At 51.0% G+C, this 23,206-nt stretch overlaps 1 protein-coding gene across 2 annotated transcripts; it reads right to left on the reverse strand.

Moving 5' to 3' along the window:
• Positions 1-16,163: 16,163 nt before the first annotated feature.
• On the reverse strand, positions 16,164-22,139 carry ZIC2 (Zic family member 2). Of its 2 annotated transcripts, none has more exons than XM_039473462.2 (3): positions 19,760-22,139; positions 17,818-17,981; positions 16,164-17,604 (listed from the first exon to the last, which is right to left on the reverse strand). In XM_039473462.2, the coding sequence occupies exons 1-3, from the start codon at positions 20,832-20,834 to the stop codon at positions 17,245-17,247; spliced, it is 1,599 nt and encodes a 532-aa protein (XP_039329396.1). In that variant the 5' UTR covers positions 20,835-22,139; the 3' UTR covers positions 16,164-17,244. The 2 variants fall into 2 exon arrangements, with proteins under 2 accessions (XP_039329396.1, XP_074243582.1); XM_074387481.1 differs by having other exon boundaries at positions 17,511-17,641.
• Positions 22,140-23,206: the final 1,067 nt, after the last annotated feature.

Consider the following 23,206-nt stretch of genomic DNA (forward strand, 5'->3'; position numbering starts at 1 on the left):
AATTCTGTATTTTTAGTAGAGACAGGGTTTCTCCATGTTGGTCAGGCTGGTCTTGAACTCCCAACCTCAGGTGATCCGCCCGCCTCAGCCTCCCAAAGTGCTGGGAATACAGGTGGGAGCCACTGTGCCCGGCTGATCAACTTCTTTGCATACCATTCCTTCTTGCAGTCCACTCTCTCCTTCTGGGTTTAATAGACATTTTCCTCCTATACATCCTATACTTCCTGTAATAATTATTAAAGTCTGTAAGTGGTAAAGTCCTACTTTTGAAATCTGCAAAAGTGGGAATTTACCACTGTAAAATCTGTAATAATTATGTAAGTGGTAAATTCCCACTTTCTGAAATTTGGTTTTTGTTTAGCTGTCATTTTTGAATAATAGTTTAGCTGGGTATGGTATCTCAGTTACAGTTATTCTTTTCTTAGCCCTTTCAAAAGGATTTTGTCTTCAGACCTGCCTTGTTAATATTGAGAAGTATGCTGCCAGCCTAAATGTTGCTTCTTTGTATGATAATATTGCTGTAGTTTCTGATGTTATCTTGTCTGCCTTTGATTATCCAATAAAAATTTATTGACATTTCTTCTTTCTCTCCCTTTTGAGATAAAGTTTCACTCTCACTCTGTCACCTAGGCTTGAGTGCAATGGCATGATCACAGCTCACTGCAGCCATGACTTCCTGGGCTTAAGCACCTCTGAGTAGCTGGGACTACAGGTGCATGCCACCCCACCATGCCTAGCTAAGTTTTTGATTTTTTGTAGAGATGAGGTCTCATCACTACAAAATTGCCCAGACTAGTCTCAAACTCCTGGGCTTACGCAATCCTCCTACTTCAGTTTCTTAAAGTATTGAGATTACATGAGCTACTGTGCCTGGCCTGATGTTTCTTTAAGGCACTTACTGTATTTTGTATTAGCCATTTTCCATCCTTTAACATTATTTACCTTGTATTATTTAGTAGTTTTCCATACTTGCCTTAACCCCACCAGTAGAGAACAAGCTACCTGACACTATACGAAGTATTATACATCTTTTCCTATAAAGAGACACCATGTTCTTTCAGAGACTGAGGAGTGGTACATAAAGAAGAAAGATCAAAATGCTGAATGTGAGTTTAGCAACAGAGGCTCATCTCAAAGACTGCCTAGATATGGCTAATGTTTAAGAACAAATAAATAAATGATGTATGCATTGACTATTCTGTTCACAAATTATTGTCTGGCTTTCAGCAGATGGCTGGCATTCTTAGAAACTGTTTACATATCAAAAAGGTATTTGTTAAGCTCAGCAAAGTTTTCATCTGCCAATTCAGGAATTTATCAATGTGTATACACATCTGTATCTTCCTGAGTGTCCTGGGAAGAGAAATAGTCCCAACTACTCCCCAACTATAAAATCTAAGTTGTTTCCTTTGCCAGCGTTCATATGTATCTCAGCAATTCTGAAAGCATAGAAAGAAAATCTCCTAAAATGTACTCATGTGAGAGACTGAAAGCCTCCTGGGCGTAAACGTATCTTAAAGAGAAGATCAAGTTGCTTGATTTAAAACAAAGTTTTGATGCTTAGAGGAGTAATTTTGAAAGTACCATAGTGCCTGATACTGGAAATTATCTCTACCACAACTACTTTGGATTCAAATGTGGGTTATAAGGAAAGAAAGGGCTGTAGATAAAAATGAAAATATCTGTTTATATTAAAACCAGTAACAGAATACATTGAAAACCATTTTGGAACCCAATGAGATGCTACAGCACAGATAACCAACAATACCTCAGAGCTTTGGCTTCTCTATATTACTCATACAGTCAACACCAGCTATATCCAGAAAAAGCAGCAACAATGCACGCAGAAGAGACGCCTGACAAGAGGGGCAACACCCAGCAGACCTATCATCAGTGCATGCAGGCCGTGAACAGTGGCTTACACCTATAATCCCAGCACTTTGGGAGACTGAAGCGGGTGGATCACCTGAGGTCAGGAATTCGAGACCAGCCTGGCCAACATGGTAAAACCTCATCTCTACTAAAATACAAAAATTAGCCGGGTGTCATGACATGAGCCTTTAATCCCAGCTACTAGGGACGCTAAGGCAGGAGAATTGCTTGAGCCTGGGAGTCAGAGGGCAGTGAGCCAAGATCACATCACCGCACTCCAACCTGGGTGACAGAGTGAGACTCCATCTCCAAAAAGAAAAAAACAGTGCATGCAAACACCAACATGGCAAAATCACCAGAAGAAAGCAAATAGTTGAAGATGAGGTTTAGGGTTTTTTTTGTTTTTGTATTTTCTTTGAGATGGAGTTTCACTCTTGTTGACCAGGCTAGAGTGCAATGGTGCCATCTCGGCTCATTGCAACCTCTGCCTCTCAGGTTCAAACAATTCTCCTGCCTCGGCCTCCTAAGTAGCTGAGATTACAGGCATGCCCCACCATGCTCAGCTAATTTTGTATTTTTAGTAGAGACGGGTTTTACCATGTTGGTCAAGCTGGTCTCAAACTCCTGACATCAGGAGATCCACCTGCCTCCGCCTCCCAAAGTGCTGGGATTACAGGTTATGAGCCACTGTGACTAGGCCACGAAGAGATTTAAAATGGAATATCTTATATACTATTAAGTCTGGTAGTCTAACAGACTTGTTACTGAAAATACCTAAGATGGCCAGGCTCAGTGGTTCACATCTGTAATTCTAGCACTTTGGGTGGCTGAGGCAAGTGGATCACTTGAGGCCCAGAGTTTGAGTCCAGATTGGCCAACATGGTGAAACCCTGTCTCTACGAAAAATACAAAAATTAGCTGGAAATTGCGTGAACCCAGGAGGTGGAGGTTATAGTGACCCGAGATCATGCCACTGCACTCTAGCCTGGGCAACAGAGGGAGACTCTGGCTCAAAAAAGAAAAAAAAAAAAAAAAAAAAAAAAATCCTAAGACATCTCTTCCATCCTAGAAATCTCCAGATGGAGTTTCACTAAAGGCTGGGGTATCGTTTTTAAAAATAGGGCAAGAGCATTGCTAATGCATACAGCAAAACAATCAGGCCTAATTTAACAGTTGGTCAAGGTTTGGGAGAGGCTTCAAACCCTTACATTAAGAATGTTGGGGCCATGTGCGGTGGCTCATGCCTCTAATCCCAGCACTTTGGAAGGCCAAGGCAGGTAGATCACGAAGTCAGGAGATCAAGACCATCCTGGTCAACATGGTGAAACCCCATCTCTATTAAAAATATAAAACTTAACTGGGCATAGTAGCTCATACCTGTAATCTCAGCTACTCGGGAGGGAAGGCAAGAGAATCACTTGAACCACAGTCAGAGGTTGCAGTGAACTGAGATTGCACCACTGCACTCCAGCCTGGCAACAGAGCGAGACTTCATTAAAAAAAAAAAAAAAAAAAGTTGGGGGAATACTACTTAGGAAGCGAATTTGTAACCTGCTCCTCAAATCCACAATGCAGTCAATTTTTGTTAGTACACTGAAAATAATTATACTCACTATGAGTATGATGTTTTAAAATCAAGATAGCTCTGACCTTATAAAAGCATTTGGTTATTTTAATAATTGAAAACTCCTATGTTTCTTTCTAGTTTAGACATTTTAAAACAGCTAGAAATAGAATAGCCAGAGAAATCTTTCGCATAATGACAACCAGTATGAAAAATATCATCCAAGGAACTAAAGCAGGGAGTACTGCTGAAGTTGAAATCTAATTTCCACACAATATATGCCATTTTTCTAGTAAATACTACTTTGAACTTACCGTCCTCAGAAGAAAACCTCCTTATTAGTAGTATTTTAGCTCTCTAGGTATGAGAATGAATACAAATGGTTTCGTGGCCCAGATCTCAAATTAAAGCCCAGACCTCAACCCTCTTACTGTCTTTTTTGCCAGAAGCAGTACTAACCCTCATTCTAACAAGGAGGGAGGATGTCATAGCAATGTCACAGCAGCAGACACTTTGAGGGAGAAAGACCAGAAAGGAAAAGTGGAGAAAGGATAGGTGGCTGAGATGAAAAGACAGAAAAGCAACTCCACGGCTGGGCAGGGTGGCTCATGCCTGTAATCCCAGCATTTTGGGAGGCCAAAGTGGGTGAATCACCTGAGGTCAGGAGTTCGAGACCAGCTTGGCCGACATGTTGAAACCGCGTCTCTACTAAAAAGTTAGCTAGGTGTAGTGTTGTGTACCTGTAGTTCCACCTAGTCGGGAGGCTGAGGCAGGAGAATCGCTTGAATCCGGGAGACAGAGGTTGCAGTGAGCCCAGATGGCACCACTGCACTTCAGCCTGGGTGACACAGCAAGACTCCATCTCAAAAAATAAAAATAAATAAATAAATAAATAGAAGAAAAGCAACTCCAAAATATCAGGCTGAGTATTGAGGCTCTCATATAGAAGCTGCAGGCACTGGACCGTCTCTCACGAATTGGCCAAGGGCTCTTCCTGGGCTGTCCTAGACAGGGGTGGGGACAGTCTCAGGGGCCAGGAGGCGAGGCGCTGTCAGCGCGGTTTCCCGACCACCTGTCCCCAGCCCATAACCTCACAGCAAACGTGGCCATGCCAAGTCCTTCAGGTATCAGCTAAATTTCCTCCTCTTCTTTATGAATTTGTATTATTTATAAGACACTTGACACACATTTAAACACTTACATAGCTCCTGTGACTCAGGAAATAGGGCTTGTTCAGCTGCGGGAAAAAAAACATGTAATGAGGGAGTTAACAAGGGCTGATATTTTTTTTACAACATTCTTTAAAAACTGAAAAACCTCTTTAAACACCAGGAACAGCTTAAATAATTCACCGTGGGCCTGAGGGGGCCGTGTGGACGTTTCCCTCGCGGGTTCCTTTCTGGCCTCGGCCTCCCCCGGTGCCATCGCCACTGTGGGCGGCGGGCCACGGGCTCCAGGCCTCGGTCCCAGCGGTTCCGGGCTTCCAGGGCCCACAAGGGCCCGGGGCAGGGTGGGGGCCGGCCGGACCTGCGGAGCGCGGACCCCGGAAGTGGGTCGAGGTGGGCCGCGCCCTTTGAACCCTGGGTGCGCGGGGCGTCGGGAGCAGGCGGAAGTGCGGCCCTCGAGGCGGCTGCGTTTTGTCAGGGCTTGCGGCGAGTGGCTCAAAGGCCTCAGCCTCAGCCTGGGCCTGGGCCGCAGCCCTGGGAGGCGGACGATGCCTGAGGCCCTCTGTCCTCGGCCCACCCTGGGGACTTGTTTGGCCGCAGGAAAGGATCAGGAGAGGCGGCGGCCCTTCTCCCACCGGCCCTAGGCTCCCGCGGCAGGCCGACGCCGAGGCTCTCGGGGCGGCTCCTTGGCCGGGTTCTCGGTCTTCAGGCCCACCTGGCAGCGGTTTTGCGGGAGCGAGTTGAGGAAGCTGCGTTCCCTTAACATGCCCGAGGGCCCGGGAATCCTGAAGCCGGGCCTGCGGGCGCGGCGGGAGGAAGGAGTGCGACGCGCGGCCGCCGTGCTCGCTGGGCGCCGGGCTAGGTCTGGCGGTGGGGATGGCGCCGGCGGGGGGAAGCACCTGCCCCCGCCCACCTTGACCCGGGGGCCGCCGCCCTCCTGCCCCGCGCGGACTCCCCGCGCCCCTCCTGGGCCGTCCGCGCGGGGGTCTCAGGATGGCGAAACCCGGGACCTCGCGGCCCTCGAGTGCTCCCCTGCGAGGAGGCGACCTGGGTACCCTTTATCGAGCCCCACCGCCCCCCCCCCAACTCCCGGGCAGAGAGAGTTCGACGTTCCCGAGTCTCCATGGAGGAATTCGTCCTGCTTCACTTCCAGAGTTGAAAGCCCGGAGGCCGTCGGTTCTGCAAAGCGGAGCAGTCGGGCGCGGGCTAGCAAGCAGCTGATGAAAATAATTGTCCTCGAACACATAGCCTTGCGCCCAGGGGCGCGCGTGCACACACACACACACACACACGCACGCACGCACGCACAACTTGCCTTCTGCAGCCGCTCAACCTTAGTATTCCGGGCATGCAGTTTTCAACAACTTGCTTGACACAATAACAAAGACATTTAAATGCCAGGACGGAGACTTCACTTTTTAACCTGCTGTGAGGAGCTACTTCCAAAGCTTCCCCACCGCGAATAAACTGACAAAAAATATGGGGTGCACTTATAAATTAAACACCTTACCCTCAAAGCAACATGCGTTAATCAGGTTTCTAAGGCAATAGCCATCTCTGTCTTTTCCTATTCACCCAAATAATGCCCCAAGAAGGAAATCCTTTACACAAGAGAGAGCTGGGGGGAAAAAAATGAATTATACCCATTGCTAGTAAAAAATCATCTTAAATCAATAGAGCACCACTTGAACTTGAGTTTCTATTGTTTCACTGAATCATCAATGTTTTTAATTAAACAGAGCTACCCTTTCTGTTAAAACATTACATAAAAGGGTTAGGTTTCTACTTTTGTTGAGGCAGCTGGCGTTTGTTGGCTGTTGTGTTTGAGCAACAGACTGTTCAATAAAAGCGAGAAATAGCTCAACGCGCTCTTAATAGACCTGTTTCAACAATGTACCTTGAAAAGGAATACATTGTGTTATTGTGTTAGTTTGCTACAAACCTATTAAAAGAAAAATAGCATCCATCAGGTCTAACAAAACGCATTTGTATTATACGTACTTATCTGCTTCAAATACACTTCTTGGCACAATGTCCAGAATTCAACTAGATCATCAAGAGCTGGACAGAAGAACACGTACCAGTTAGGTAATGATACACGGGCTAAAAACAATAATAAAGGAAGGTCTAAGCAGACGGTAATTGCTACTTTTTTGTTTGTGTATCATGAGAAATACAGGCAACCCTACTTCAATTAGAAATATATTGCCAAAGTGTGGACTCCTACGACAAAAACAATTTTTAAAATATCTGTAGCATGGGAATATTGATCCAAATCCCATATTTGAAACGAATCTGATACACTTTCGATAGGAATTTGTTTCAGAGAAGGATTCAGGGCAGAAGCGACGCATTTTTAAAGCAAAATTAAACAGCGCAAAGAGCCCGGCTCTTTAGGGAAATGCGTGAAACAAACAAATCGAAAGCAAGCGTTCCAGCCAAGAGGTTGGGGAGCAGCGTTGTCTGGCAGTAGGAAAGGAAGTGCTTCTTAAAAGTGCTCTCTTAAAAATGATTTTCTAAACTTATTTTATTGCATTTTAAACACAAAGTGAAACTTGAAGCAAAGAAATAGGAGACATTCCCGCTACCCAACAGAACCTATGGTCCATTGCAGGAAGGACTGCCACTTGGACCACAGACCTTTAGAAAAAGCAGAGAGGCAAATGATTAGGCTAATTTAACGCTGAGATCTGCTTAGCAGAAAAGACACCCAAAGTAGCATCTGTCAGAAGAAAACATCTTTTGCTTCCACACAAGGCACTCGATTTGGTTTCCAACCTTGAGTTCCCAACATTCAACTTTCAAGTGCAAGCATGTTGGGGACACAAGAGAATAGTAGATTGTCTACAAGTGAACACAATTGTACAAAAAAGCGACAACATAAGTTACAATGACACTCTGTGAGATAATCTACTTTAACAAATAGGTAGAGCCATATTTTGCCCAATAAAGTCAATCATTTGTTGCATTTTTGAATAAGTAAATTATCATATAAAGATTTAGAAAAATGTTACCCTGAAACTTTAGGCGATAGTAGCCATATTCCAAAATAGCTATTTTAAACTTTTGTAGAAGGCATTTGAAGTCAAATGGCTACGACTGTTCTCTTTATCTGAAACTTTTTTTTTTCTTCTCAAGAAGGGTGTGTGTGAATGATGTGTGTGCATTTTGGAAGGTAGTTGAGATGAATTTGGTTAATACTTAAGACTTTTCACTAATGTCTCCCCCTAGTCCAAATTTACTTTTTAAATTAATTCACTTGGATTTAAAGAGCAGAAATGAGATAATAAACCCCAAATTACAGATTATAAAATTAGTTTCTCAAATTTATAAGATTTTTGGAAAGAGTCTACATTTTCAAGGTGAGATTTTTTGATGTATCTGATAATCTATCAAATATGAGAGGAATGTCACAATAAAATTGGTTTTGCCATGATGTGAAATGTTATTGAAGCTTTACAAAGTCTTTGATTTCCATTTAGAACTTTTAGAAATATTTGTGTGTCTGAAGTTGAACTATCTAGAGAGAAACATTCAATGCATTTTAATTTCAAGAGATTCTTCAAATAAACAAAGGATCACCAAAGATATCATTTGAAAATCCAGCAAAGGAAGAAGTGTGTTTTAGAAGACTGTAATCTGATTCTTTGTTTTCTTTTTGGTTTTGAAAATCCTTGATTCTCTACTTTTGCAAAGAATTTTCAATAGTATATTGAAGCCAGACATTTTTATTTATTCCTCTAAAGTTAAAAAAAAAAAAGTCCACATAGTATGTACTATAATTTGTCTCGCTTTAAACAATAGGAAGAAGAGTATTAGATTATTAGATTACTTTCTCTATCCCACCCAAATTTTTCCTAGAAACTTCTGATCTGTTAATTTATCATCACTAATATCTAGAAAAGTCTTAACCAATCAATTCATAAAAATGTTTTTACTACCATCGATCTTAAGCAGCATCTAATTTGAAAGATTTTACAGAGTACATTTTCAAAGCATCAAGCATCTTTACAGTTTGTTGGTCTACCTTCAGTAGGTAAATGAGTATCATTTCAGATTTCCTTTCAGCTTCTTTTGCCTTTTAACTCACAAGTATGGGAAATCAGAGAGGTTAATGTTTTTAAACATTTCTGCCACATGCGATTATTTCAGTGGCATTCTCTGGTGTTGTGTCTGAAAAACGGGTGGTCGAGCCTGCTGCCCGCAGCGCCAGACATTCAGCCGGATCCACCCCTGGGCACAGTCGTCAGAGGGAAGAGATTCAGCTTCCAAACTTGATTAAAAACAGCCCAACAATTTCTGCCCCGTTAAAGAACTGTGTGATTGGAGAAGCTGAGTAAATTGCCTCAGAGAGGAGGTGGCTGAGGTCTATGTCTCTTTCAAGTGGGAGCACGGAGAAGCTGAAATAGGCAGTTAGACAGTGTGCTGTGGAAGGGCAGCTTGTCCACCAAAATCTGCAGTTAAAGTCCACTTTACAAGATTTAGGCGCTGAGAAGGAGTGATTCTTCCTTATAAATTTTCACCTTAATTTGAAAGGAGAAAGAAAACACACACACACACACATGCCAAAGACCTACAGAGATGCTTAGGAATTGTTAACTTGTTTATGAGTTACTGAGACCTTTTGTTTTCTATTTAGAAAATATTTCAAAATATGCCTCTCCCCTGAAAGTTACAATCTGAAAGATATAATTACAAGAAAAACACTAAGAGGGGAAAAATGAAGTAGGAATGAAGAGTGTGTAGGTTGGTGAATAAAATAGATATCTGTCAGCATCTTTTAAATAATACATTGTTGTTCTTGTTGTTTGGTTTGTGATATTTTTACAGTAAAAACAAGACATAAAAAACAGGAATCCAAATATAAATGAAAGTGGGAGGTTTTCTAGTGTATTTCAATGCTAAAATGAACACTATGTCTGTATGTGCCTGTGTATTCTCCTTCAATTCAAATTTTTATTCCAGAAAGTGGTACAATTTGTTACTTTTTTTTGTGGGCACAGGAGGAGGAAAATATGATACATTTGGGGATTTTTCAGTAGAGCAGTGTTTAGTTTTAATTTTCCTGTATTTTAAAATAAACACTTTGACCAAAGCATGTTTGATCTTTGCAAGAAGGAAGTATACATTGTGAAGGAATGTGCAGCGGTTGGGTATGAAAATGGGGTTGTGACTCACAGCTGCAGGCAGAAAAAAAGGCGTCGTGGTGTCAGCCAGAGGTGTTCAGTCTAATAATTCAAGCTGTAAACTGTATCCCCTAAAATTACCTACATAATAAATCATTGTGCAAAGAAAAAAAAAGTTTGGACTGAAAAGTGTAAGTGAAACAGAATCCTCAGGCGACTTCAGTACTGGGACCTACTGGCAATGAAGTGAAATACAGGCTTATTTTGTCCAGAACTTTAAGGATCAGAATAATATTGGAAATTACTCTAGCACAGCTGATTTTTTTTTTTTTTTTTCTGGCTTGGGTTTCAACACATTTCTACATTGTCACAAAAATAGGTTTATATATTTTTTTCTCTCCTGATCACACAGTTGAAACTATAGGATTTACAGTCGACTTATGCAGTTTCAAGAAAAAAGTCAATTCAGGAATGGCTTTATTTTAATAAAAATGATTATAGGTAAGTTATCAAATGCATATCAAGAATGGAGGCAGAAAGCTTTCTGACAATTCTTTTAGATTGCTGTCTCATATTACACTGTTGCTTATAGGTACCAGAGAAACCACAAAATTTATGTTACGTGGTAAATTAGCCTGCCTACGAATTCACTGCTAGGTCGAAATACTTAGACACTGCGGTTGGCAAAGCCAGTGCCAAGTCCTGGAGACTGAGAAACGTGAACGTTTGGGGAGAGACCACCGTTTGGAGTAGAAAGGCTCCGTGGAGGGAGAAAAGATGCAATTGTCAAGAGGAAGTTTAAAGGCCAAGGACACACGAAGTCTTTGAAACAATAAGGGTGAAGAAGTCAAGAAGCAGACTCGCCAAAGCCACACTGAAACAATTTATTTTATAGGAGCCCTATATTTCCGTAATTAGTAAACAGAGCCACACTGGAAACACTGGCTGTGGGCTCTCGAGCTCACACGGGCATCTCGAAGAGGACAAAGTCAAGTTGACACGGGTCTCTTTGGTCTGAGCATTTCACAGGAAAATAGGAGGAGGGAGGCTGGAGAAAGCTGACTCCAGCGAAGTTTGCAATAAGGATTAACTGGAAAAAGGAAGTCCACAGCAATTAAAACCCCTATCCTGGCTCATTAGTATTCATGACTGAATGTCCAGCTTTTCTGTTTATCTTTCACCCAGGATCAATATCCGAGCAGCATGGGCCTGGGAGGAGCCCAAGTTGGGCCCGGCGTGCGCCTGACCTTTCGCGCCCTCCCTCCAGGTCAGCGCATCTTCAGAACCGCCGGCCAACGCGGCACAGGCGCTCATTAAATCCACCATTCACCGGCGGGCGGGCAGAGGCCGGGAGACAGGCCCGGGGGTGCAGACCCGGCCAGGGGCACGCAGACCCGGCCGACGCCAAAGAGTTTCGGGAAACCACACTCAGCCACCCTGACCACTGTGGGCCCAGTGGGCAAAGAGAAAGAAAAGAACAAGAAGCAGCCTGGCTGCAGCGGGAGGCTCCGGCGCGGCTCCTGGCAGGCCCGTGCGGGCTCGGCCTGGTTCCAGACCCGAAGTTTAGGGGGCTTTGGCGAGGGGCGGGGGCAACATAAGAGCCCCCGTGAACAGGGGACCCCACGCCCACCTCCAGCTCTGCCAGTCAGGAGCCTCTGCAGGTCTCCGCCGGCCTCCGCCGAGCAGCCCAGTCGCTGAGCTTTAACTGCGCTGGTTATCTCTGACATTATTAGCATTATTATTATTTCTACCCCCCCACCTTCTCTAGAAGCTCTGAGCTCCTTTCTGCTCCCCAGGGTCACCGGCTTGGCCTCCAGGACAGACAGAAACCTGGCTCCGGAAGGTTGGGAAAGGCAGAGATTGAGGCCAGGTTTTGGGGACGCTGAGGCCAGGCAGCTCTTCCCTCGCTCCAGATTTCCTGGGAGGTGAGGGGGCGCCCCACTCCCTACACCCGAAGGCCTGCAGGGCACGCGGGCAGGTGGGGCCGCCTGGCCTCTCGCAGCCCCTGGGAGTTGGCCTGGGAGACTCGACTGCTGGGAGCCCGGCTCAGCCCAGTCCCACGCCGGTGGCTCCGGTGCAGGCCTGGGGAGTGCCGCCCGGGCGGAGGACCCTCCAAGGCCGAATTGGGTTGAGAGCGCAGGGCAGGTCCGGCCGCCTCCAACCTACGCTAGAAAGGGCTGGGGGAGGTAGGAATGGGCGGAGAGGTGCGGGGAGCGTCTCCTGCTGCTCACATTCACCCCCATTTCTGCAGCCTCAGGTCCTTCCCACTCACACGAGCCCGTGGCTAGGAGGTGCGGAAGCCGAAGGAGGTGAGGATGTGTGAGCATATGGTGTGAGAGTGTCGCTGTATGTGTGTGTGCGCGCGCGCAAACAGGGGACCCCCTCCCCCGCCACTCTGACAGACAGCTGCGCTGAGCCTCGTCTCGCTTCGTGGGGCAGGAGGGATGCCGAACGAGGGCAAGGCCTAGAGCAGGAGAAGGCGAAGCAAGGTGTCACCTCTTCAAAAGCTCGTTGGTCCCTGGGAACAAAAGAGAAACTTGGGAGAGCGACGAGGTGGCCCCAGCACCGAGAGTTCTCGGACTGTCGGGGCGGGGCAGGAGTGGGAGGACCCTGGTCTTGAGTTCCCCGCCGGGGATCTTGGCTGTGGCAGCTCGGGGGCGGGGCGAGGCCTGGACTCGCTGGACCTAGTCGACCACAGCCTTGACCGTGAACTCAGACCCTCTGGCTGCACTGGTTATGGCTTACAGAGTTCTCACTTGCAACACCCGATTCAAATGGCCATGGAGGCCTTTTTGTGCTCAGGCACCCAACAGGACTAGCCTGGGGGTTTTTGCCCAACCACTGTATCCAGTCTGGAAACAGCTTCGTTTTTTCTCCCCCTAAAATAAAAACCCAGCAATGATCTGGGGTCCGGAAGGGGGAAGCGGAGGGGAACTTCTTCAGGCCCTGTTCTCAGTTGCCAGTTAAAAATAGAAACCGTTCATTTCGGTCTGCTGGGGGTAACAGTGGGCCAAGGAGCTCCAAGTTTTTGTGGAACCAGAGTTATATCAGACTATAATCATCAATCCACAAATCATTATTGAACTCTTCCTTTGGGTTTCAAGGACCTCTTTCCGGGACACGTGCCTGCTAAAGTGAAAAAAACCTATCCAAAGGTCCAACCAAGTCTTGACGGAGTGTGATTTCGAGGCCTTGATCGCTCAGCCCTTGGAAGCAGGCCTAGTGCGCCCTTCCGATCGGTTCGGTGGAGTAGTGTGGGAGAGGGCAGGACCCGAGTGTCTCTGGTGGGCACCTGGTGGGTTTGTTTCCATGGATCCCTGATGCCACGGGTGAGCTCACCAGGGACCTACCAGGTCACACATACCCCCAACACCCCCAACACCCCCACCCCTCGCCTGTAGACCTGGAGACCTGTCACCTCTCCGGCCCAGGCCTTCCTTCCCAGCCAACCCTGGGATGCAGAATAGCACGGAGTCCAGGGAAACCCGAGCCTCCGGTACAGTCTGTGATCTGCCCTTGATCTCAGGGTTTTGTGCGGAAAATAAAACCACTTGAGACTGAAAACATCCGTCTGAAAAAGAGACAAAGGGGCTAGGGGGTGGGGAAGAGGAAGAGCGAAGGTGCCGGCCTAGGGAAGAGCGTCGGGCAGCTTGGGACGGGCGTGTGGGGCCTACAACGAGTTTCTTCCCTCACGTGCAGCCCGGCCTTGGCTTCAGCAGCCTCCCCTTGCCCACGCCCCGAGGAAAATCGACGCGGCCTCTGATCCTGGAGTAACCTTCTCCTCGCCCCGAATTTCGTGGGATATCACTGAACCAGGGAAAGCTGATACCAATGCTAGTTATCATCGTGGACATTAATAATGCAGTGAGGATCACGATAATTAATAATAATAATGACGGGCCTCCCGAGGGGCTTCCAGCTGCCTCCGGATAAAGCGACCCTCGCGCTGAGGAGAGTTCTTAGGTGGTGGATGGAGCGGAGGGCAAAGGAAGCCGCTCTGAGCGCACTGAAGTTCAAGTTGAAGGCGGCGGCAGGCAGAAATCGTGCTGCGGCCGCTGCAAGTTGGGCCTCCCTGCGGGCAGCGACCCGCAGCGCAGCGCAGCGCAGCGCAGCACAGGGTCCCAGAGAGCGGCGAGGGCTGGCTTCAGTTTTGTGTCTCTGGAGTCAAGGCAAGAACAGGTTAGCATTCAGGTCCGGGGTGGGGCTGGGAAGGACGCCAGTCCCCCCCAAACCCACCCCCAGACCCAGGCCCAGGCCCAGGCCCAGGCGCCAGAGTGCAGTGCAGGCTGTTGGGCCGCGAGCCCTGAGTGCGTTCTCAGTTGAGCAATTTTCACATCTTGACACTTCTACACTACTGCCATCTCCCCTCCCCTCCATCCAGTCCTTGGGATTAGAAGGGCAGAAGAGAAAGGCGAAAGGGAGAGAGATCGGACCACCTTGTTGGAGCCACGACTTGTTTGGACAAAGCCTTGTGAAGCGAGGGACCGGGAACTGGGAGCCCTTTCGAGGCAAGGCAGCTCCCTCCCGCTCCGCAAGTCCTAGTGTGGACTCAGAGACCACTCCCAGGCTGGGATCTGCCTGCTTCATATTTTATTTTCCTGCTGAAAACTAGGATCAGCGCCCCCGGACCCGAAGGGGCCTCGGGCGGCTCTCCGACTTTGAGTTGAGGGAGGCAATGGAACCAACTAAATGCTGTGAGCTCGACCACCTCTTTCTTGCCGTTTTCCTTCTTCCCCAGATGGGAAGAAAAGCCCCAAGCCCCGTGGTAAAGCTGCCCTCCTCACTCCCATCTTGTCCTTCTCCTTAGATTTGGGGCTTCTCTCAAAACCAATTTCCACCAAAATAATAATAATAATAATAATAATAATTAAAGTGAAACATTTCCAATAGGCCTTTTTATTCTTGCACAAGTTATGACAAATATTTCATTTGACTCCTTCGTCCCCCTATGGGGGAGAGGGGGCTTTGGAAAACCCTAAACGATTTTCATCACAGCTTATAATGTGCTCAATGAACTCTCCCAAGGATCAGTAACATATGCCAATTATTTTAATAATTTCGCCTAATATATTAGGGGTTATAAATTTGATTTTAATAGGGGTCTGATTGCTTCAGGAGTTGGCGCTTGGGCAGTTCGAAGGGCCGCTGGGGAAGGCGAGCCCGGCATCTGTCACCCTCTGGTGGCACCCCCACACCACCCCCAGGCTGGACGCCTTTCCTCCTCATTGAACAGGTAGTGCGACCTCTAGGAGGTCAGGGCTGCTCCACTCTCCCCAAGCGCCCCTCAGGCCTGGCCAGCCTGGACCAGAGGCTGATTCCAGGCGGGAGGGAAAGGAAAGCCGGGCAGCCGCAGCCTTCGCAGCCACCGCAGCCACCCGCGCTCTACGTCTCTGTGGCGGTGCTGGGCGACCCTCTGGAGGTGTTGCTGCCACCATCCAAGTCTTTTCCCCGCTGGTGGGGAGGGGGGTTGGAGGGGGAGCTCCACCACTGCCCACGGCCTCTTGGAGCTACTGGAAGACAGAGGTATTTTGATGGCTTAGAAATTTAAAAATAATCGTCCCCATCCCTACTCTTTGGTTATTAAAATTATTTTTGCCTTCTTCCTTTGAGTATCTTGTTTGAAAACTCTGAACAGCTCCTGCGGGGGAGGTAGCAAGGCTATACACCTAGGAGAAAAGCTGGTGGCTGGGGCTCGGCTCCCTCACTTCCACCTAGCAATTTTATGTTGTTACTTTATTCTACTTTATTTTTACTGAATTCTTCAAGAGGTTCTCTTTTGGGGGGGGGGCTAACAGTTTGTTCCTTTCCTATCTATTCTCCTCCCCCAAGATCAAAATGTAGCCTATTTATCACCTTGCCTGGACCATCCCGCTTGTTGGCACACAGCTGCTTTGCTTCAGCAGGATTTCTCTGCTTAAAATTTCAAGCAACTTTTGGTACACACGGGCTCTTAAACTATAATCATTAGGCCAAGTTCAAAAAGAAAGTACTCTGCTCAGTTTTAAATGTGTAATTAAAAATAACTGTACCTCAGCTTTTCAGAGGGAGGGAGAGGAAAGGGGGCAGGAAAGGGGGCAAACAAAGAATAAGGAAATGTTTAGTGCTCTTAAATCCAGCCCAAATAGCTGAAAGAAAGAAAGGCATTCCCTCAGATAATGGAGCCATTAGAAGCTCTGAAGGTTCCTGCCGCCATTCCTCACAGGGGCTTTCCAAAAATTTAATTCACTCTCAGCTATTAAACAAAGGACCAAGAAAATAATTTTGAGACCTTCTGCCAAAGGAGCGCTTTGGCTTGTTTTCTGTGCAGAAACACACCTTCCTCCCCAGAACGCATGTGCCACCCGCCCACTCAGGCTCGCTGCTGCTACCCAAGTCAATCCCTCAGCTGCCTCTTTCCTCATTTTCTTCAATAACTTTGCTAGAAAAAATAGTATGTTCATGCAGTTTCAACACATTTTATTATATTTCTGTATGCATTACTCTCAAAACATCACAAGAAATGATCAAACCACTTAAAACCTTCAAATAAAAAATCTGAAACAGTTTATGCCCACAATTGTACATATTTATAGTTAAGAAACATTCTTTATAAATATTGTTTCCTCTGTAGCAAGTTAATACCATAATTTAATTACAAATGGATAAATATGGTAACGGGTATTTACAGAAGGAAGGGTGTTATTACGGAAAAAGCTAACGGCACGACGTTTATTTTTCCCCCACAATCTTTCATACAGGAACTAACAAATTGAACTTGCAAAAGCACTACAACATCACATGTAAACCCAGCTAACAGAAAAATACATTCACAAGCGTTGGTGGCGGTGGTGTGTATGTGTGTGCTATGGGTCAGTGTGCTGAAGAAACAGAAGGGCGACTTTGGCACGGCTCGTTTTTTTTTCCAGTCTATAGTTACATGAAGTTTACAATCAGGTTGCCTCATAAAAAGGAATACAATATTCAATACCACAATACAAAATAAACCATTTTCTTCCACATTACTTAAAAAGAAACCGGGTAAACTAAAAAAGAGAAGAGAAAGCCCATCACTTTGGGGAAGGGAAGGGGAGGAAGGTGGGGAGGAAGGCAATCCGGAGTTTTACAAATGGACAAATTTCTATACACCAAAAAGCCATTAAAACCACCTCGGAGAAGAAAGGAGGAGTCTGCTATGTACACAGTTTGTCAGAAGACTGGGAACAGGGTAGGAAAGAACATGGGCATGGAGGTTGGCAGGGAAGTTTGGGTCAACATTTTTGTGGGTTTTTATTTTTTTTATTTTTTATTTGTTTTATATTTTCAGCTTCAAAGACTCCAGAAGGGATATTTTTGCTCTTCATGCCTAGATTATTATTTTTTAAAAAAAGTTTTAAAAATCCTTCTGCTGGTAAAATTTTCATCATCATAAAAATCAGATTTGTAATTTTAACATGATCACAAGGTGCCCTCGCTGCTAGCTGCGGGGAGGGTCGCTGCGCTGGGGTGGGAACGGGGAGTGGGAGAGAGGCCCGACCCCTCACACGTACCATTCATTGAAGTTGGAGGAGAGGCCGCTGTGGCCCCCGGCTGTCCCGCTGCCCCCGCCAGAGCTGCCGCTGCCCCCGCCGCCTGCCCCGCCGCCACCCCCGCCACTGCCGCTGCCGCCACCTGAGCCGCCTCCCGCGCCGCCACTGCCCGAGCCTCCGCCCCGGTGTACCGCGGACACCGCGGCCGCCGCCGCTGCAGCCGCCGCCGCCGCTGCTGCTGCCGCTGGGGACAGATTGGAGCTGCTCTGGGGCTCGGAGCTGGGGGACACCAGCCCCGGGGGCGTGGACGACTCGTAGCCGGAGCTGGCAGCGGGCGAGGATTCAGAGCCCTGCGGGGAGGACTCATGGACCTGCAAGACAAAAGCCAGGAGGGGGGACCAGAGGGGACTGGGTGTGAGTGCAGCTGCTGTGGGGCCGGGCCCCTGGGGGAAAGCACCCCCAGAAAGGTCCCCTTCGCCGCCCCGGCCCCTGGGGACCCTCCCAGGCCCGTTGAGGTGGTCCAGGCCAGTGCTGCCCGGGCGCCTCGGCCTGCCTCGCCCTCCTCCCGGCTGCCGCGGTGGTACCTTCATGTGCTTCCGCAGCGAGCTGGGGTGCGTGTAGGACTTGTCGCACATCTTGCAGAGATAGGGCTTATCGGAGGTGTGGACGTGCATGTGCTTCTTCCTGTCGCTGCTGTTGGCGAAGCGCCGGTCGCAGCCCTCGAACTCACACTGGAACGGCTTCTCTCCTGTGGAAGGCAAATACCGGCGCTGGCTGCAGACACCCAGAGCCTGCTGAGCCCCCACCCAGGCTGCGAGGGGGCTGGGCCGCGGCGAGGAAGAAGGGCCTGAGGGGGCTAGATCCCTTAAACCAGTCCAATCCCCTCTGCGGCAGAACAGAAATCAAATTAACTGCCTTCTCGCCCGACAGTCCTGCTCATTTATTTAATATTTTACTTTCTTCCAGGCTGACGCCCATCTCCTCAAATTTCTCAGGAATGTCGGTAGCTCCTGGCCCTGCCTGCCTTTCTAGAGAGCTTCTTGGATTTGCAGCTTCTAACAAGTTGTTCTTGCCACGGAGAAGCTGTTATTATGACAAAATATTTGGGGCATTATCAAAATCACACAGGCTGCTGGGCTGCTGTCCGTTTCGCGCCAGGGCCAGTAAGCAATTACATTTGGAGTTGCTACGTGTTGTTTAGGGGCCGGGCTGTGGAGAGTGACTGAGCCAGTATTTTCCATCCAAAATTCTGCAAATGGAATTAACCACAATTCTAGTCTCACCTCCAGTCTTTAAATAATAAGTTGAATGAAAGATAAATACTAGAGATAAGGCAGCATCTAGTGACTGCGGAGAGGCACAAGCTGCTAAGCGAGGGTTGGGGAAGTCAGAAAAGCCTTTCAAAACCTCCTCGTTTAATTTTCTGGCGATCCCTGCATCCGGTTGCCAGAATTCCAAATGCTTGGAGTCATTTAGAGGTGTGAGAACTCAAATCTCGTTCCACTTGGAAAGGGGACCATTTAACGTTAAATTCCATTAGCACCTAAATTGTTTCTTAAAGACATCCGCTCAGACACAGGACTCAAAAGCAAGCATTTCATGCAAATAAATTTCTCAAATTTTAAACCTTGTTAAAAGCTTGTCTAGCACCTCTGCTCCCTCCCTCCCTGGAAGAGAACAATAGGCCGCTGGCGCATCCCCACTTCGGAGTAAATATTGACGGGCGAAGTTGCTAAAACATTTGGCTTTCTTTTAGGAAATCGTCTGGCACGATTTTGGCTGAGACCTGGTCATAGATGAATAATCTATGAGGCAGGAGGCGCGTTCTTTTGCAGCTCTCTTCTCACGCGATCCCCCTGCGGGGCCGCGCTGCCTGGGGCTCCAGCTGACCTGGGTCCAAGTTGGGAATCGCAAACCCTCTGGTGCCCATTAGAGAATTTCACAAACTGCTGCGAAACCACCGTAAAGTCCCCGCGACCCACCTGGAACGGGCTTTTAAAACACTTTAAAAATGAGAAATGCATTACAGCTTCGGCTCACACCAGTCTCGTTTAATGGGAAACAGTCCCGGGAAGGGCGTTTGGACCACGAGTGAAAGAAGTGGGAAAACACACAAACCACTCAAACAGACAGACACTCTCAGCAGAAAAGCACATTCAGACAAGCTGGCAAAATCCTCTCTAGGCTCGATTCCCGGGCACCGAATTAGAGAGCAGTTTTATTTTGTGCTTTCTACTTAGAACGGAAATTATTAACCGGGGCTGAGCAAACCAAGCAACTGCATGACCGAAGCATACATCTGATGTGAGGCTGATCATTTAAAACTCGATTTCCGCACATGGAAAAATCCAGCCTAATAATATTCTGTCATCCTCCAACAAACACAAGCGGCTGGCTCTCTCGTAGAGGCAAAAACACCTCCCATCCCAGGGCCCCCGCTGGCGGTCTGCACCCAGCGTCGGCACCCACAGCCCCTCGGCCTGTGTCTCCCCTCCGCACCTGGTCCCTGTCCCAGCCCGCGGTTACCTGTGTGGGTCCTTTTGTGGATCTTGAGGTTCTCGGAGCGCGCGAAGACCTTGCCGCAGCCCGGGAAGGGGCAGGGGAAGGGTTTTTCGCCTGTGTGCACGCGGATGTGGTTGACCAGTTTGTATTTGGCCTTGAAGGGCTTGCCCTCTCGCGGACACTCCTCCCAGAAGCAGACGTGGTTGCTCTGCTCCGGGCCGCCGACGTGCTCCACAGAGACGTGGGTCACCAGCTCGTGCATGGTGCTGAAAGTTTTGTTGCAGCTCTTCTTGGGATTGCTCAGCTGCTCGGGGTCGATCCATTTGCAGATGAGCTCCTGCTTGATGCACTGCTGCCGCATGTAGCGGAAAAAGGCACCGGGGTGGTGGTGGTGATGGTGGTGGTGGTGGGCCGCCGCTGCTGCCATGTTCATACCCATGTTCATATTCATGGGGCCGTACTGGTTGTGGAGTTGCGCCGCCGAGTAGGGGTCGGTCCGCGGGCTGGCCACCTGGCGGTATTGCTCCGAGCGCCCGAACACCTCTCCAGGCAGCCCGAGGCGCATCTGCCCGTTGAGCACATTCTGCGAGCCGTGCGGCCCGTGCTGCTCTGGCAGGCCGGGGAAGAGGAGGTGGCCCTGCGCGTCCGAGTGCGCGTGGTGCAGGCCGCCCGCGCCCGGTCCGAACAGCCCATGCTGCCCGCCGCCCGGCGCCGAGTCCCCGAAGCCGCGGCTGCGAAACAGGAAATCCCGGGTGGAGTTGAAGGGCGGCCCAGAGTAGGAGCCAACGTGCGCGGCGTGGGGCCCGAGCGCTGCGGCCGCAGCAGCCGCTGCAGCGGAGCCGGGGTAGGCGCCGGGGCCCTGCGACGTGAACGCCGAGCTCTGGCCTGGGGACAGCTCGTGCGCGCCCGGGTTGAGCTTGAAGGCTCCCATGTGAGCGGCGGCCGAGTCAACGAAGCCGTTTTGTGCCGCCGCCAGGCTCAGTTCACGGTCCTGCATCTCAGCGGCCGCCGCCGCCGCGGCGGCGGCGGAGTGGTGATGGTGGCGCGCGAAGCTGCCCACCCCGATGGCCGGGAACTGGGGACCCGCGTCCAGGAGCATGGCCAGAGCGCCCGCCCGCCCGGGCGAGCCCCGCGCCTCCGCGCTGCCTCGACTCCCGCTCCCGATCCGCGCGGTGCGTCCGGCGGCCACCGGGCTCCAGGCGCAGGCGGCGGTGGTGGCGGCCGCTTTAGTCCTGGGAGCCGCTCTCCGGCGCCCGCCGCCTCCGCCGCCGCCTGGATCTGCCTCGGGCGGCCGGGAGCGGAGCGAAGGCGCAGAGAGGAAGAGGAGGAGGCGGCGGCGGCGGCGGAGGAGGCGCGGGAGGAGGAGGAGGTGGAGGAGGAGAAGAGTCCAAAGCCAGGCGGAGAACCAAAGTGTATTAAAGGAGCTGCGGCGGGGGCGGGTGAGCAGGGCAGGGGAGGGCGGACGGGAGGAGGGAGCCGGAGGGAGGTGTGGGGAGCCGAGAGGAGAGGGGGGCTACCGGGGGCGAGCACCGCGCAGCGGCCCCCACCCCTGCGCGCACCCGTGCGCGCACGCACACACTCACTCGCTCGCACGCCCCGCGGACCCGGAGTCCGGCCGCGCAGAGCAGCGCCGGCAGAATTCAGTCACAGCTGCAGCGGGGCCACGGTGCCTTAGCGCTGCGGCCGTGGGCACACCAGGCAGGCGGACGAGGAGAGGACCGAGGCGAGCTCCGCGCTTGGTGCCCGGGGCCAGCGCACCAGCGTCTCCACCTGACCGCGGCGGGAGCGCCGGGGCGGCAGGCGGAGTCCAGGCGTCCTCCACGGCGCGCTCCGGCGACAGCTCCCTCCCCCGCGTCCCTGCTCGCGCCGCCCCGCGCGCGGCGGGTATTGTTCCGCGCCGCGGCCGCAGTGTTTAGCCCTCCTCGGCCTCGGCGCTTGGCATTGGCTGCGCCTCGCGTAGTAAACTTGCAGTGGCTACGAATTCCCCCAGATGAAGGCAGCAGCCTCGACGCTCCCCCTTTCTTTAAGTTGTGCCGGAGGAGGAGGCGGGGGAGTAGGGGGAGGGGGATGTGGGAGGGGAGAAGGCAAGCAGGGGGAGGGGAGGAGGGGGAGGCTGGGCTGAAAAACAATAACAACAATAAAAAAGTGATCTCTCGCTCCCCGTCTCCCTCCCGCCGCTCGGCCCTGGGCGCTGAGCCGGGAACTAGCGGCCGCGCCGCGTGGACCAAGCGCAGTCCGCGGCCGGAGCGAGTGTGAGGCCCAGGCGTGCTCCCTGGGCTCGGCTGCGGTGGGCTGCGTTGCCACCTCCTCTGTTGATTTCGGTGGGCGCCGCCGACGCCGCAGCAGCAGCCTTTTATTTTGTATTTTTTGTCTCCTCCTTTTCCTCTCCCCCTCCCCCCGCGCCCCCTAGTCTCCCGCCCCGGCCTCCCTCCCTCTCACCCACCCACCCTCCGACTCGAGGCCGGGCCCCCCGGTCAAACCGCCCCTTTAACTGCGGCTCCCGCCCCGCCCGCCGTCCCAGCGCCGCGATTGGCCGCCGCGGCCTCGTCAATCCCGCGCCCCCGCCCCGCGGCCGGCCCGCCTCTCTGTCCCCGCGCCCCCTGAGCTGCTAGCGGCCGGGGTAGCCGCCGAACGTGCCCCCGGGCCAGGCCTGCCATCCTGCCGCGCTTCACCCGAGTGCTCGGCGCGGCGGCTTCTAGTCCCGGCCGACCGCGGCGCTCCCGGGAGCCGGGCGTCCAGCGTGGCGTGGACGTGGGCCCAGGCCGCGAGGTCTAGGCGTCCTCGGCCGGGTCAGAAATGGGACGCAGCCCACCGCTGCGGTCCTTCCGCGTAGGCCACCGACTCCCTGGGGACCCGAGCAGCTCCCAGCGGACACCAAACACCTCGGGGACGCCTGGCCCGAGCACTCCTGGCTGCTCCAGACGTGGCTAGCAGCTGGGTCGCCCGGCAGGAGGCTCTGCGCACCGGGACGTTTCAGGCCCGGGGCCCCGCCCGGAGCGCGCCACGAGGAGAGGCGGGGGGCCGGTGTGCTGCCCTCTTGGCACCCTCCCTTCTCTCCCCCCTGCCTTTGTAAACTTGCTCTGTGGCATTGAAACCACAGGTGCAGGACGGTGGGCACAGAGAAAGCCAGGCAGGCCCCTTCTTCCCACCCTCCGGACGCCCACCCAGACACCGCCTTCCCCTCCCCCCGCGGCGGCCCCGTCCGCCCCTCGGCGCGCTGAGCTCCCCCCCCCCACCACCCCGCGGCTTGCGTCCTGCTCCGATTACAGCAGTAAACACTGGGCTGCGGCCCCCGCGTGGAAGGGGGTTGTTTGGAAGTCGCTTAAAGACAGTGTCACCCTCAGGCTAAATGCCTAGAAGCCGGGCCGCCGCATCCTTGGGCTAGGAAATGTGGGAACGCCCGAGACCAAGAGAGGCTCAGGCCCGAGTTTGTCTGCGGGTCAGGCTCAGGGTCTCGGGAGAAGAAGCCAC

The sequence above is a fragment of the Saimiri boliviensis genome, chromosome 16 (genome assembly GCF_048565385.1).
Source record: "Saimiri boliviensis isolate mSaiBol1 chromosome 16, mSaiBol1.pri, whole genome shotgun sequence".
In the NCBI taxonomy this organism is placed as follows: Eukaryota; Metazoa; Chordata; class Mammalia; order Primates; family Cebidae; genus Saimiri; species Saimiri boliviensis.

Excerpts from the sequence above, each read along its gene's own strand:
- ZIC2 (XM_039473462.2), bottom strand. The coding sequence starts at position 20,834 with ATGCTCCTGGACGCGGGTCCCCAGTTCCCGGCCATCGGGGTGGGCAGC. Across the intron at positions 17,982-19,759 it reads CCACAAAAGGACCCACACAG|GAGAGAAGCCGTTCCAGTGT; the intron begins GTAACCGCGGGC and ends TGCCTTCCACAG. Across the intron at positions 17,605-17,817 it reads CGCTGCGGAAGCACATGAAG|GTCCATGAGTCCTCCCCGCA; the intron begins GTACCACCGCGG and ends TTTGTCTTGCAG.